This window comes from Neoarius graeffei, chromosome 20, assembly GCF_027579695.1.
Source record: "Neoarius graeffei isolate fNeoGra1 chromosome 20, fNeoGra1.pri, whole genome shotgun sequence".
Classification (NCBI taxonomy): domain Eukaryota; kingdom Metazoa; phylum Chordata; class Actinopteri; order Siluriformes; family Ariidae; genus Neoarius; species Neoarius graeffei.
Window position 1 is genome coordinate 66,539,145 of NC_083588.1, and position 16,176 is coordinate 66,555,320.

Here is a 16,176-nt window from a genome sequence, read left to right on the forward strand (position 1 = left end):
TGCCGCGTTATAAAAATATTTGTAATGTTTTACTATAATTGTACATTTTTAGTTTTGTATAAATTTAATATAATTTGTAAATTAGACTTATTTGTGTATATTACTATTTTTACTACTAACATTAAAAGGAACATGCAATGGAGAAAAGGTTCAAATAAAAAGTGTTAAACACGTGAACAGGTGCTGCACGTAATATCTAAGCACTAGTACATTAATACGCAGTACAAGTGCGTGCAAAAAGGGTTTTTTTTTTGCCGTCATACACTTAAATGATTAAAAAAGCCAACAAGATACAGATACAACCTTTTATTGATTCATTAGTCCTTGATTTTTCCCCACAAAGTGAAAGAAAAAGGGCATGTAAGCAAGACACGGTCCACTCTGACAGTTCTAACCATAGTGACTTATCTACATTCCGAACAATGCAGCAGGGCACAGAGAGAGAGAGAGAGAGAGAGAGAGAGATGCACACACAGGTGTATTTATTTAAGTTGGTGTTGGCACAGAGGAACATGTGATGTATCTGCAGCTCAGCTTCTCTCTCACACATCATCATGAAAGTAAAAAATAAACCAAAAGCATCCCTGGGTGTGAGAGTGGGTGCAGAAACTCTGAGATGATTCCTCGCTCCAGTTCAGAACTCGGGTGTGGATCGTTATTTACAAACAAGTTTCTGCCGTGTTTTTTTTTTTTAATACTCCAATTATACAATAGAAATGTCGGGGAAAGAAATATACGAAGAACACGTCAGTGATGTACAGCTCAATTAACTATTTTCTCCTCCTACTGCTGCTTGATCTGCTCCTTGATCTCCTGGAAACAGACAGACGAGAGAGAGAGAGAGACAGAGAGAAGGGTGAGATTTTAATGAAAACAAGGAACCCCACACTGCATTAGAGTGAATCATGTCTGCCCCCCTGCTGGCCGTGTCAGAGCTCTTATTCCACAGGGAATCAGGAGAGCGCTTCAGTCAGAGAGCGAGTCTCACCTGCGAGTGGGAGGAGAGCGTGCAGCTCTGCGCAGACGTGCAGGAGGAGAGTAGCTGAGTGATCTGGAGTCTCTCAGCGAGTCTGCAGGCTCTCTCGGCCGACGAGGAGGGGGACTGTGAGGACAAACAGCGCGTGTGTGTGAAAAAGAATGTAAACTCCTATGCCAGCACCACGTCTCACTCTGCTGCTCATTAAAAGTGTACCTGTAGTGAATTTTAATGACTAGCTATTTCAAAAGATCATCTATGATACCAGTGATTGTCATACAACGTTCATCATAAGCTCTTGTCAAGTATGTGCGAGTTTTAGGTCACTGCTCCGCCAGTCAGGCATGGTCAGCGACATGTCGCCTCCTTCCTGGGCTGTTCCGGCACCGGTAGTGACACACAGTCGTTAGTTTGTCCAATTGTCTGGGCTGCAGTGGACTGGTCACTGACCCTGTGCTGAAAACACCAGTCTAAGAGAACACATTATCAACCGATCTGCTCATCAGAAACAGAAGAAATATTTACACTTACCCGAGCTGATCTTTGGCTTGATCGAGTCAAAGTTTTAAAAAAGAAGAAAGCACTGTTTATCATCAGTGTTGCAGTTCTCAAGATTGAACCGAATCGCTGTCCTGAATCATGAATTGATTTGCTGTCCTGAATCATTCGAAGCCCATAAAATCCACGTGCCATCTTGCAAAAAGTTTTACCTCCAAACAGCCCAAACTATGTCTGACAGATTTCATCCTGTTTACGGTGGGCGTTCCCACTGGGAAACAGAAATCAATCAAAACCAAAAGCGTGAAAGTGATCATCATGCCGTTACCATCCCTGTGTCCGAAATCGCTCACTCGTTCACTACTCCCTACATAGGGAATTACTATATAGAGCACTATTATAGTGAGCTCATTGGTAAAAAATGGGAATAAATAAATACCCCGCTTTAGGACACTAGTCCGTCGTGCTGGTATTTACGTCATTATCGTCACACAAAAAGTGCCAGATCAGTCGGCTGGTGGGTTTCAAAATAATAAATGCGTGTGTTTTTGTGATAAATCCATATTATACTGACCGCATTTCCTACATTCATCAATACAGAGTACTTTGTGTCTGCTGCATCTTTCAGTTCTTTAAATCAAGGCTGAATCCTTTCTTCTTTGCCGCTGCCTTTTATTAAAATCACATTCGAGACTTAATTTGATTTTTCTTTTCAATGCATGATGGGATATATTGCTTTGGTTAGTGACCATCGTTGTACACTACTTTTCGTGATGCATTGTGGGATACTTTGACCCATCTGAAGCAGTGAACACACATGAGCAGTGAGCACACACACACCCAGAGCAGTGGGCAGCCATGCTAACAGCGCCCGGGGAGCAGTCGGGAGTTCGGTGCCGCGCTCAAGGGCACCTCAGCCCAAGGCCGTCCCATATTAACCTAACTGCATGTTTTTGGACTGTGGGGGAAACCAGAGGAAACGCACGCAGACACGGGGAGAACACGCAAACTCCGCATGAAAGGCCCTCACCGGCCGCTGGGCTCGAACCCGGAACCTTCTTGCTGTGAGGCGATCGTGCTAACCACTACACCACCGTGCGGCCCGTGGGATGTAAATAATCCTCACTATCGTTTCAGACAGCACTACAAAATGGCGTCCTCACTATACAGTGAGTAGGGAGCGATTCTGGACACAGGGCATATGAACAGTCTATTATGAACGTGTAAGTGTGTGCTCAGCGCTCCGACTCCAGTGTGACTGAGGAAAGGGACAAGTTTTGTGTTTCGTCCAATTTAGGCAATTTAAAAACTAATATTACTTGTCAATAAAGTATAAAGTTTCTGCCAATATGTTTATCATGCTTGTATGATAAAAACTCATGAAGATGTTTCTCTCAATGCATGACCTACTCACTCTAAACCTGTCGAGCTTCACCAGCAAAGCTCTTGACCCCAAAGTCCAACCAAATCTACCATATTATTACATAAACGCCATGAAATAATAGATACGTGCCATAAAATAAAGCTGTAATACAAGTATTAGATCTATATTTCTTCGTGTTCTGAAGTTACTTGACTGGGAACCTCGACCCACAGAAAGCTGCTGGTTTACTCGCACCCGATAACCCGGAATCAACGAGTGTACGCCACTTCCGGCCGGCAACGGCTGCTCCCCGTGGTTCTGCCTCTGCGGGTAATTCACGGAATAAAATTGTCCACAAAAGTGCTTTTACAGCGTTTTTTTTTGACTGACTGCGGGCATCTTTGTCTACAAGTAACACAAAGCACGATTAACGTTGTAAGCATGACCAGTACTGGTACACTAACACTTTCATCGACCTGATCATGACCAGATGCTCAGAGGGGTCTCTGGGTTGTTAAAAAGTGCTGGACACGGCATTTTCAGGAAATGTGTCTTGGTTATGATTCAGTCAGAAAGTGAACTGTACCTTTTCTTCTTCACTTCCTCACTCTCTGATGAGGACGAGCGTCGACTCGCTGCCGCTTTCCCTCGCCTGGAAAACAACAGGAGACATTTCAGTCACTTGCCCGAATCCACACCAGTCAGGTTTGTTTTTCTAAAACCTTTTCATTTGGTTTGAGGATTTCTAGATCACAACTTTAAATAGCTGTAACTCTCACTGAATTTCCCATCACTGACCATCTTTAAACAAGACCCAGCTCTTCCTTTAACACCAAATTAAAAAAAAAAAAAGCCTGTTCCTATTCAGTCACACCCTCCATTTACTCGGATTACCTCATGTCCATCTGGAGGATTAAAAGCGGCGTCTGCTTGAAACGTCTCCGTACAGTACACACGCTGATGAGCTCCTTTCCTCTTTAAAACTTTCTGATTACACTCATGCACCTGGTCTCCGACCTGAACCCCTGATGGTTTTAAAGCTCTGACCCACACCTCACTCTGCTTTTCAATCACATAAGCTTCAGGTGTAACACACACGCCCACTCACCTTTTCTCCGTCTCAGAGTCCGAGCTATCAGAGGATGAGGATGAAGACGACGATGATGCGGATGATGAAGAGCTTGAGCTGCTCTTGCTGTCGCTCTTCTGTTGCTTCACAACCTCCTTCTCTGCTCTCCCGTTCAGCACGTTCTCTCCTCTGATTGGCTGCTCTTGGCTCCGAGTCGCGCATCGCTCCCTCGGTGATTGGCTCCTCGATCGACCCCTTGAGGTCTTTCTCGTATCTGATTGGTTGCTGGGAGGAGACCTGGAGCGCGGAGGCGGTTGCCTGGAGCGTTTCGGAGAATCCCGAGCAGGAGGCGGTGAGGAGGAACGAGAGCAGAGCCTTTTTTCAGACTTCCTGTCCTTCTGGGGATCAGGTTTCCTCTGAGGAGAGGGCGAGGACGAAGAGGACGAACTCGAGGAGGATGAGGACGTGGATGAAGACGACGGAGAGCGACGAGGAGGTGATCTTGCCTTCTTTTCCCTCTCTCTTTCACGCTCACGCTCTCGCTCCTTCTCCCGCGCCCTCTCTTGCTCGCGATGTCTCTCCCTCTCTCGAGACAGAGAGCGACTGCTTCTGTGGCGGTACACAGGAGAAGGAGAACGACGGGACCTAGGAGGAGAAAAATACACGAGAATCGGTTTCTTTCATACAGGAGCTCCAAAGCAAACACGTGTTGAGGTGTTCAGGGTGCCATTACTTACCTGTACGGAGGGGAGCGTCTGCGCGGGCTTCGTGATCTGCTGCTTCTCGTCCTCCTCTCTCGTGAGCGTGCCCTCTCTCTCTCTCCTGGCCTCCCTCGATCTCTATCCCTCTCTCTGTCTCGGTCTCTGTCCCGTGCTTGGTCTCGGCGCGAGGGCGGAGTCGCTCTCCTGACTCCTCGTTTTGGGCTCGGCGAGCGTGGGGGATTTGCGCGTTGTCGTGCTGGAGATCGTGATGGAGAACGTGATGGTGATGGGGCCCGTTTGTTCTGTCTCTCCTCCTCCCGCCCTCTGGGTGGAGACGCCCGCTTTCTCTCGCTCGCCCTGTTCTTGTCTTGGCGCTCGAGATCCGAGGGCGTGTACCGGTCGCTCCCTCGCTCCCTAGGCCTCTCCAGATCTTTGCTGTGGGTTCTCGTGTCCTCCTCCGGACTGTACCTCCTTCGTGCTGGAGGAGACGGAGGAGGGCTCGAGGTCTCAGTGGGAGTGTACCTCTCTTTTCCTCGATCTCTCTCTCTCTGTTGTTCCTTCTGAGGAGATGGAGATCTCCTGTCCCTGCTGTCCTTTCTGGTGGGCGGAGCCTGTGCAGACACAGAGGTGGCACTCTCCCTCTCTGTGGGCGTGTATCTGTCTCTCTCTCCCCCTCCCTTCTCCTCCTGCACTCTCCGAGCCACGGCCTGTGCGATGATGGTGTGAGGCACCTCTTTACTTTTCTCCTTCTTTTCATCGTCGGAGGATGATGATGAAGACGAGGAGGAAGAGGAGGATGATGATGATGAACTGTCGGAGTCGCTGTCACTGCTGCTGCTGTCGCTGTCACTGCTGCTGCTGCTGCTGCTGTCGCTGCTGCTGCTCGAACCTCTGGATTTCTTTTTCTCCTTCTCCTTGCTCTGTGTCTTTTCTCTCCCTCTCTCCACGGGACTCTTCTCTCGAGTTCTTCCCGGCCTCTCGTCCTCCTTCACCTTCTCGTCCCGTCTCTCCGTCGTGGCTTTCTCTCGGTCTGCCCGCTTGTCTCCTGTCTCGCTGACTTTCCCAGAGCGTCTCTCTTCAGAGCGTCTCTTGTCCTTTTCTCGCTCTTTCCGTTCCCTTTCTCTGTCGCTCTCTCGCTCGTTTCTCCTCGACTCCTCTCGTCCCTTTTCACTGGTGCTCTCTCGCTCTTTTCTCTTCACCTCCTCTCGTCCCTTTTCAGCATCTCTGTCCCGCTCTTTTCTTCGCTGCTCCTCCAGCTCTTTCTGTCTCTGCTCCTCCCTCTCCCTGGCTCTCTCCGCCTCTTTCTGCTTTCCATCGGAGCGTGGCGAGTGGCGGGCAGGTGAAACAGGTGAGTCGCTGGAGCGGGCTCTCTCTCTCCGTTTATCACTCTCTCTGACTCGACTCTGCGAGACGGTGTCTTTATCCCTCGTTCTGCTCCTGCCTGAAGGACGCGTGGGTGAGGACGCCCTCTCCTTCTCGCCGCTGCGTCCTCTCCGCGCTCTGTCTCTTTGCGGCGAAGGAGACAATGATGAGGAGTCACGTCTTTTCCGGGGCTTGCTGTCCCTCTTCCTCCTCTCATCCTCTTTCTCGACGCTCCTCTGCCTCCTGTCCCTCTGTCGTTTCGGAGACGGTGATGGAGAGGACGAGTCATGTCTTTTCCGTTGAGGAGGTTTCTCCCTGTCTCGCTGCTGTTTAGGAGGTGGAGACCGAGATGGAGACGATGACTCGTGGCGCCCCCCCCTTTGGGGCTTTTCCTTCAGGCACTCCTTTTCTCGCTCCCTTTCCCTCTCCCGGTCCTTCCTGTTTCGGTCAGGGGACCTGGAATGTCTCGAAGGCTTCTGACCAACAAAGAGATCATAATATTCCCGTTAACAAACGCAGACACTAGTCATGTTTTAACAGCATCTTTAATTTATTCCTCCCTCACCTCCATCTTCTCCGGACTGTCCCTGTGGCGACCCCTGCGCTCAGGAGATCTGCCCTTCCTCCCCTCATCTGCCCGAGCAGCAGGCGGGTTGTGCTGTTTGTCCTTTAACACGACCGGTGACCTGCTGGGCAACAGGGAAAACGCACACAGGAGTATTTTAGCTGTTGTGAACGAGCTGTTGCTATAGAAACAACGAATAAGCCAGTTACACTACTGTCAGAGCTGCTGTGAGAGAAAATTAATCAACCAATCAGAACCCAGAACCAAACAGCGCTCCAGTGACCTTCATTCCGATTCTCGATACCTGTGAGGCGAGCTGGACGACCCGCTGCGCCGCCGTCGGCTCTTTGTAGGGGGCGGAGTCCCGTTTTCACTGCTCCTCTTCCTTTTCTTCTTCTTAATATCGGGCTTGTCGTCAGACGAACTGTCAAAACACAAACCCATTTTACAAAATGTAATAAATAAATACCTCACTCACACTGGAGTTTAATTAAAAGACAGAACACCAGACACAAATACAATCGGTCATTCTGAGAAGTCAGGACTCACCTCCCGTAGTCACTCTGCACTGAACGCTCCCTGAACACAACACACACGCACATGAGACACGTTTACGAAAAGCGTACACACACTTATTTTCTTTACCCGTTCATAATGATTTTAAGATAATTTCTGAAATGCGTTTAACGCGTCGCTCTGATTTCAGCCGAAACACCAACAGAACATCCTGAACATTCAACACTGTAGGAGTAATCCTGAATAAACACACCTCTTCTTTTTCTTTGTCTTGTTTTTCTTCTTCTCTCTTGGAGGTGATGGAGAGGGACTTTCAGAGCTGAGGGAGAGAGAAACCGTGATTAATTCATCACACGACTCTTACTTTATTCTATCACTGCGTGTGGTTTTTTTTTAACCTCTCTCTACTTTTTTCTTTCTTCCTTTTCTTCTTACGGCTCTGTTTTCGAGTGGATGAAGAATCCGACTCGTCAGAGTCTTCAATAATCCTGGGAGGGAAGGGGAAAAAGAAAAAAAAGGTGAAGCTGTGTTTAGGGATTTGAAGAGTGCACTACAGCGATGAGCTCTACAGTACTGACAGTGTGATTTATAAATCTCTCCCTCTCTTTCCCTCCTCTGGGCACTCACTGATATCTCTTCTGCTGCTGCTCCTGCTGTCTCTCTCTCTCCAGCCTCTCCTGCTCTCTCTTCTCTCTCTCTTTACGTTCGGGGTGGAAGGACGAGCCATCCACGTAGTCCGAGCTGATGCCGAACGCCTCCCTGAGTCGGTCGTTCTTCTGCTGGTTGGCGGCGGCGAGAGCGTGCGTCTCAGTCACACTGCGGAGGAGAACAGGAAAGAAAGACCAGTCGAGAATGAGGAGGGATGATTAATAAGGGTGAGGAGGGTAAGAACATAGTGAAGAGTCGAGGCAATACATCATGTGACCCTGATCACTAAACAAACTCACAATCACATGTAGTATTCTATGTACATGGCTGTTACTGAGAACAAACACTAACCAGCTGTTAGTGTCAAACAATTTTGATTGTAAGGTCAGTTTTTGATTTGAGACGCAGCTCTACACAACAATCACAGCAACAAAGTTTTTAAAGCTGGTGAACATGTTTAATGCTGACCTGCACAAAATGTAACATTACAGTTTGACCAGGAGACCTGATGACAGGGCTGTAACAGGGTTTCCCATACATAGACCATTGTGCTGCGCAGCGCCACACAATCAGACTCGCGATTTGGAAAAAAAATAAAATAAAAATTCCGTTGTGTATCATTCCGTTCATTCATAGTGCTCGCTCTTCTCGTTCACGCGCGTGCACACACACACGCACACACACACAGAGAGGCGGCTAATTAAAAATAACGCAGCCTTCCCGATTCGCCTTCCGACCCCTTATTTTAAAAGGTAGCCTACATTGTGCTCGTGATGAGCTTTATCATAGCCTTCTTGGCTTGCAGGAAACGGGCATCCCTGAGTCAGGCTATAAACCAATTTTGATGCAGACAGCAGCAGCTTGATGTGAGGAACCGGCCTTATTGCATTATCCCGTTTATCCCGCTTCAGCAATCACTTCCCTTACGATAGGGCACTGGAGTTTTTTTTTCAGGAAGCCACGCAGAATTAAATGCTCTGATAGGGCATGCAGGCTTTGCACCAATTAGGGTAATGCTTTTTCATTATTGTTAGTTGCCTTGGTGTTACCTTAAGTGGTTTCTTACATCTAATTATCATATTTTATTTTAATATTATTTTTTGTTGTTACATTATACTATTTATTTCATTTTAGTATTGGTTGAGGTAAGTGTTGAGTTCAATGTTTAAAATAAAAACCTCCAGCTTGTTTTTTGCAATTTATTCCTTGAATGTCAGCTAAAGAATGATTGAAAGATTGCCACCAAAAAGGCAAAAAACTAAGGTCAAAACCAGAGATGCACCGATTGACCGGCTGCCGATCGGAATCGGCCGATTTTCACGTGATCAGCCGCGACCGGCTGGGCAAAATTAAAATATGCCGATTTTCTGCCGATCAAAACTTGTGTATCACATAGAGATGAAAGTGGAAATACTCATAATTCGCAACTAAAAAGACTGCAGCTCCACTGGCAGCTTGAACATGCTTTCTACTGCGATTGTGTTGCGCTTGAGCAGAACAGTGTCAGTCCTGCGCGCCTAACGACCTCCGGCGCGCGCCATTAACAACAACAAAATTCACTATATTTGGATATCCACATATAGTGAATTTTTTTTGTGCCAGATATTGGATGTGAAAAGAAGAAAATGTTTGTGGTTGTGTGAATTTCCCATTACAGGAATTAATACGTTAGCCTATTACCAAACAGCTAGTTAGATTTGTACAAAGAGAGAAAGAGAAAAAAAGTGCCTTTTTGTTTGTTTTACGACCTTGGTTGCACTTGATTCCATTGGAAATTACTCTACAAATACACATTTGACAAAGATGATAGAATGGCTATGGTATAAGTATGACTGGAAATTATTTTTGGATTTTGATACTGAATGAAGAAATGGGTTGCTCTATAAGGCAGAAGTTTTCAGATCTAAACAGGCTTATGAAAGTGTGTTCCATAGCAGTAGGCAAATAATATGAGGGGGAAGTTGTTTTTGTGCCAGATATTTGATAGGAAAAGAAAAAAATGTTTGTGTGAATTTCCTATTTCAGGAATTAATATGTTAATACCAAACATGAAGAAAGATTTTACAAAGAACAATGTCTTTTTGTTTGTTTTCAACCTTTGAGGTGTTGAAAATTTATTACTGAAAATCTGGCAGAATGTTCTATTAAAGAAAAGATAAAAAGAAAAGTCTGTGCGTGCTGTGAAGTGGTTTGAAAAAATGAAATCGGAATCGGCCAAAATCGGTATCGGCAGGTCACACTCCATGGAAAATCAGAATCGGCCCAAAAAATTGCAATCAGTGCATCTCAAGTAAAAACTAAACTTTAACTTCAGTGTTGGTGAGTAATTTTCATAAATTTAAAAGACAGGTTTTCCACCAACATCAAGCCCAGCAAACTAATGGCCTGCGCTGTAATGTAAAGTTGGGTCGAGGCATGAAACCAGGCAGGGTTCTGGGAAAAATTGTTTTAGCTGTCTAGAGAACTTGAAAGAATTTAGATTGAACTGAATAATCTCAAATGCTTCTTGTAGCTTTAAAATAGTCCCAGCAGGTGACTCTGAAGAAAAATACTGTGTGTTTGAACACCACCCGCTGTAAACACTTTGCATACACCCCAATGACCAACTCCACCGACCGCCACGACACCACCGCGCACGATTCCCTCAGCGGCACAGTGGAGCACCACAAATTGCTACCTGGTCTGTGGGAAACACTGCTGTAATCAACACCAGCTCAACCGACACAAGACCTGTGTGTGTGTGTAGGGGGAGGGGCAGTGACAGCTGTTGGTTAAGAAAATTTCAAATTAGCAATGAGTCATGTTACTGGTTACATCTGAAGCAGGAAGTTTTACATCCAATCACAGTAACGATATTAACAAATAAAATCAGACAACACAGGCAATTCAGCGAAACCCCACAGCTGTGGTCTTGAAATAAAGTCCCGAGTTCTCTGTGGCTGAGACCAAGACAAAGCCGAGTAAAAACATGGTCAATTCCAAGATGAAACCGAGACCTTCATAAAGTGTTCGAAACCCAGAGAAGGCTCGTCTTACAATAAATAAATAAATAAATCTTTAGGACATTAGTAAAGTCTGAAAACGAGTGTGTGAACAACCACGACTTCCTAATGCACACACAATCATGCATCAGGCACTGACCAGGCTTTTTTTTTGGCTGGTGATACTGAACAACACAAAGATGAGAAAAAAAAAAGCCATTCTTATTATAATTATAATAATAATAATAATAATAATAATTACACATCCACATTGAATGAAGCAATCACAGATTTCACAAAAAGTTAAGAGGGGAACTCTCAAAATCTTCCATGTTTAAATGACGCAAACCTGGCAGCCATGTTTGTATACAGATTGTCCCAGTCGCTCACTAGCGTGGATGTTTTATGTCTCCCACGTGTGATGTCATTGTCCTGACAACCATGCAATATCGTAACCCATATTCAACACTCATTCTCCATTGGGTAGAGTGGCGTAATACACATAGGATAAGCGATACGCTAACAAATCAAATCAAAGATCAAATATACTTTATTGGTCCACAGATGTGGAAATTTCTCTTTATTGCATGCTATCAAACCAGATGAATGAAACCTGCTAGAAGGGAACAGAACATGTTTTTATTCCACCAGAAAAGTCTCCTGGATGGACATCATGCATTGTTTGTTTCTTTTTCTCCTTCAGCTAAAATGTGAAAAATGCCATGACTGAACACATTTTCATTTGAACTGTTTCAGCACGTCCCTAATAAACCTCGTGAGCTGGCGTGAGACTGAAACACGTGTACGGTTAGCTGAGTGGAACACACCGATAGACTTCACGTCACATTAATGAACACAAAACATTCTCAGTTTACTGCGACAGAAAGTGAGAGCGATGCAGCAAAAAGGAAAAACTGAGACCAGATGAGACATGGTGGAGTGGGCGGGGCTTCCAGGGTGTACGTTAATTTATTATACACAGCTGTCAATCATTCCAGATTCATATATGTTGATCAACTGTCTGTACTGAGACGCACCGTGTATTCCCCCCCACACACTCGTACCGTGATGTTAAAGTGGAGCTCCTCCACAAACTGCATGAAGATCAGAAGGTCCGATACAGGATATTTACAGCCTGGTGCCGATGGTACAGTACACACACACACACACACACACACCAGGAATATACAACACTCTGGAGATGTGGAGTGTAAGTGTCCATACGTCAGAGCTCGAGTCATGAACACTCACCTTGGTTTCTCAGCAGCAGGCAGAGGAGGTTCCTGTTTCTCCTGCAGCATCATACGGAAACTGCTCACCTTCTCCTCAATCTCCTCAACGGAGTACCTAACGAAGAGAAATCGCAGATCAGCGAGTGCCACGCCCTCAAATTTACAGCTGCTGAAGAGTTCAAGTCTTCATGGAGTTTTTCTGTTCAAATAAGACAAATCTCACTGTGTGCATCATTTTCATTTAGAAGTTCTGATTTATGAACTTAAACATCCTTACATCTGTTTATCAATAACATTATATCACAGCGATGGGTATAAGATCATGCGTTATGTACTACAGCCTCACCGATCTGACCAGCTTGTGCTCGAACAAACTCACAGATGGGACCAAAATCTCACTACGACATGATGTGCATCATGAAATATTCAGTTTTGCTCACAGACTTTTACTGAACACCTTTAAAAAGAAAAATTTTAGTATTTAAAGATTGATTACAAAACTTTAGTAAACGTTCTTGAAGAAATTAAGAAAACATTTAAAGTGTTTAGACAGAAGAAAGTGTATCATTCCAAAACGTATCATGATCCTGATCTCATTGTACTGCACAGACTGAGTGACCTAAAGGTTAAAGAAGCAGCTGTGGGACCAAAAGGTCACCAGTTCGAGTCCCTGGACCAGCAGGAATGGCTGAAGTGCCCTCCCACCTGCTCCCCAGGCTGCTCTGGGGGTGCTGTACATCGCTCCAGATAAAAGTGTCCGCTAAATGCCTGCCCTGTAATGTAATGGGTGAACATACTACTATAAGTATTTTATTTTTATATACGTGTTTTAAGCCACTTATAACTATTTTATCTTTAATTGATGCGAGTTGTGTTCTGAAGCCTTTCTAAAGACAGGATGTCGAGTGATGAGCCCAGATGTGACGCCTCACCCCTGCTCTTCCATCATGTCCTGCAGTTCAGCACATTTGACCTCCAGCTGTCTCTTCCTCTGGTGCTCCAGGATATCAGCATTTGGTTGTCGGTTCAGCTGACTCTCCAGCCTCTCTCGGTCCTTCTCATCCTTCGGTCCTCCGTGATCGTCTCGGCTGCGCTTGGCCCGAACGCATGACAGGTTCCTCTGCACGTAGCCGTTAGTGCCACTGCCACGCGGCGTGGTCAGTCCGATCCCGTTATACATCTCTGCTCTGGAGGAACACAGACAGGCTCAAATGAAAATACACAACGATAGTGGGATTCAAACTTGCAACCTTCTGATCAGTAGTGCAGAGCTTTAACCACATCACCATACACAAACGCATTTCTCCCGTACACGCTCTTTATGACATTTACCTTTGCTAACAAACAGTTTGATTAACAACAACCGCCAGACAAAGTTTTTCACTTTTTTTCAGCACATCCTCCATTTTGTTGAGGACACAAGGCCAATTTATGCTGACAACCCAGTCCTTGCAGATGGCGTCTGCGAAGCCCCCTTCGCAGACGATCAGCGCACACCTCCCAAAAATTGTGACCACCGCAGACAGCGTTGCAGACAAGAGGGCTCCGATTGGTCCACTCTACATCCGCTGTACACGCACTTCCGCTTCCCTACTTTCCCGGTTTGGTTTGTTTTCACGACCGCCATTTTTAAAAACATGAGCAAAGATGGAGCAGCACAAAGAGCGGTTGATCGAGGAAGTACGTACATCTATACGACTCCAGTTCTAGTCATTATAAGTAACCGGAGGATAAACACTCCACTAACCACACCCACCAACTACTCCTAGCAATTTCACGCCCCCTTGCGTTGTGGCGGTGAATAACATCGCGCACGCCTATTACTCCCCGCTCAACGATAAATTACAACTGTCTGCGAAAAGCTATCTGCGAAAGCCTTGTCGCAAGAGCATGCAGAGGCCTTTACTCGTCTGCTTACAAAGTCTGAACGGGAGTGAAAGTGATTCCTTTGGTTTCACTGTGCATACAATTACACCAAACATCACAGCCTGAGGTGAGACAGCGGGGCTGAAAACATCCTCATAAAGACTCTTTCGCTCGTTCTCCAGAACGAAACATGTTCTTTAATGTTACATCTTTATGATGACGAGCAGTGTTTCTAGACATACTGATGATACACACAATAAATGTTAAAATATTATCATCACGTTAACTACCTTCTAACCTTATCACACAGCTCACGCTCAAGAGATAAGGCTAGATCTGTAGATATAAATTAATTACTCCAGGAAGACGTAAAGCTTTGCACAAGGATTTGCGGTGTGATCTCACACGCGCTCTGGTGTCTGTGGCACAAATACAGACAATAGCAAAACTGATTGCTTCATCTGAAGGAATTCAAGGAAGAAATTCTAAGCTGTAAAATAAAGCTGTGTGACTGACACCGGGTTCAGGAGAACACAGCGAGGACTCAACAGGTGATGATGATGATGATGATGATGAAGGCCACCACCTCACACAGCTATTCAACACCATCCATCATTAACAGGACTGAGAAGAAAGAAAAACACACACAGGATGGATTCTTATTTTAATTTCATGACGGTGATAATGGAGCTGAATAAAGAGTGCTGTGTAATACCGCTGGGACTCTCACATTTCATACCAAGCTATTTAAACTTTTCTGCTTTGTGTTATTTATATATAATCCGAACATTAGCTTCAGTCCATCTGTAACTAGTTAATGCCATGACCTGATCTCACTCACAGACATGGCGCTGATCCCGGACACACTCAAGAGAAATTAAACAAACACTCATCAAACAGCGGATTAATTTAAACACTGATCAGAGCGAGTCAACAACAACAAACAACACAACAACAAACAAACAAACAACAGCAGCACCGGGAGCAGAGTGAGGTGTCGCGCGCAGCTGCCTGTAGCTCCCGGGCCTTGTGAGTGTGAGGCGGATTCCACCACCGCCGCCCCGCCAGCTCCAAACCACAACCCCAATAATCACATCCACTCAGTAAACAAGGGCTTATAAACACTAACAACCCATAAATAAAAGAGCTGGCCGTTAAAGGCCAACAGCAGCCAGTCAGGAGATTAGCAGATTAGCTCGCTAATGTTAGCTAGCGTGCTAAATACCTACCTCTTTGTTCCCCCGCGAAGGGAGAGAACAAAAACACGCACAAAAAGCAACCGCTAACCGAACTGAGCCGAAGAGATCAATAAAAACAAACAAAGCCAACAATTTTGCAAAAACTAAAAAATCGTCGTGCGTAGCGCTAGCTAAAGAAACGAAACGGGTCGTCACGGGTACGTCATATGCACGCGACAGCCGATGACGCGACTGCGTTTTGGTGACGTACAAATGCGGCGACGGTTTTCATATCCTACCAGAAGAGCTGCGACCGAGAGAATTCACAAAGTTTTCAAATTCAAAAATGAATTTTAATCGGATTTGTCGCTAAAGAGTATATTAACCAGAGAATCATGAATCAGCTCTGGGTTTATAGTGAACTCTAAATACTTTAACCACCAACCTTTGATTTAATTATCTCAGCTGGAAGCTCGGTATAAACCTGGAGGAGCCAATAAAATAATCACTGACTCTTAAATATACAACAGTTGACTTAAAAATAGGGCTGTCAAACGATTAAAATTTTTAATCGCGATTAATCTCATAAAATTATGTAGTTAATCGTGATTAATCGTAAAAAAATCTTTAAACATATGTTTAAATTGTATTCAAATACATTTCTACATCAGAGCAAACATCTGAATATATTCTCTGATGCTCCATGTCAATTATAAGGCTCATCTTCTCTATGAGGTGGCACGGTGGTGTAGTGGTTAGCGCTGTCGCCTCACAGCAAGACGGTCCTGGGTTCGAGCCCCGTGGCCGGCAAGGGCCTTTCTGTGTGGAGTTTGCATGTTCTCCCTGTGGGTTTCCTCCGGGTGCTCCGGTTTCCCCCACAGTCCAAAGACATGCAGGTTAGGTTAACTGGTGACTCTAAATTGAGCGTAGGTGTGAATGTGAGTGTGAATGGTTGTCTGTGTCTGTGTGTCAGCCCTGTGATGACCTGGCGACTTGTCCAGGGTGAACCCCGCCTTTCGCCCGTAGTCAGCTGGGATAGGCTCCACCTCGCCTGTGACCCTGTAGAAGGATAAAGCGGCTAAAGATAATGAGATGAGATCTTCTCTATGATAGACAATATATAGGCCTAATGCACAAATATTTGGCATTCGGGTTTTGATATTAGATCTAGGCATGCAGCATATTCTTTCCAGTGACATCTGTTGGGCACAGGCTATGTGC

General features: G+C 45.4%; 1 protein-coding gene across 3 annotated transcripts; it reads right to left on the reverse strand.

Moving 5' to 3' along the window:
* Positions 1 to 291: 291 nt before the first annotated feature.
* Positions 292 to 15,199, reverse strand: srrm2 (serine/arginine repetitive matrix 2). Of its 3 annotated transcripts, XM_060902338.1 has the most exons (15): positions 15,007 to 15,199; positions 14,294 to 14,401; positions 12,844 to 13,098; positions 11,931 to 12,026; positions 7,678 to 7,866; positions 7,449 to 7,538; positions 7,304 to 7,369; positions 7,084 to 7,113; positions 6,839 to 6,958; positions 6,535 to 6,658; positions 4,644 to 6,445; positions 3,946 to 4,551; positions 3,424 to 3,489; positions 989 to 1,102; positions 292 to 813 (listed from the first exon to the last, which is right to left on the reverse strand). In XM_060902338.1, exons 3-15 carry the CDS (start codon positions 13,089 to 13,091, stop codon positions 771 to 773), a joined length of 3,594 nt encoding a protein of 1,197 aa, XP_060758321.1. In that variant the 5' UTR covers positions 13,092 to 13,098; positions 14,294 to 14,401; positions 15,007 to 15,199; the 3' UTR covers positions 292 to 770. The 3 variants fall into 3 exon arrangements, with proteins under 3 accessions (XP_060758321.1, XP_060758322.1, XP_060758320.1); XM_060902339.1 differs by lacking the exon at positions 14,294 to 14,401 and having other exon boundaries at positions 6,535 to 6,655; XM_060902337.1 differs by lacking the exon at positions 14,294 to 14,401.
* Positions 15,200 to 16,176: the final 977 nt, after the last annotated feature.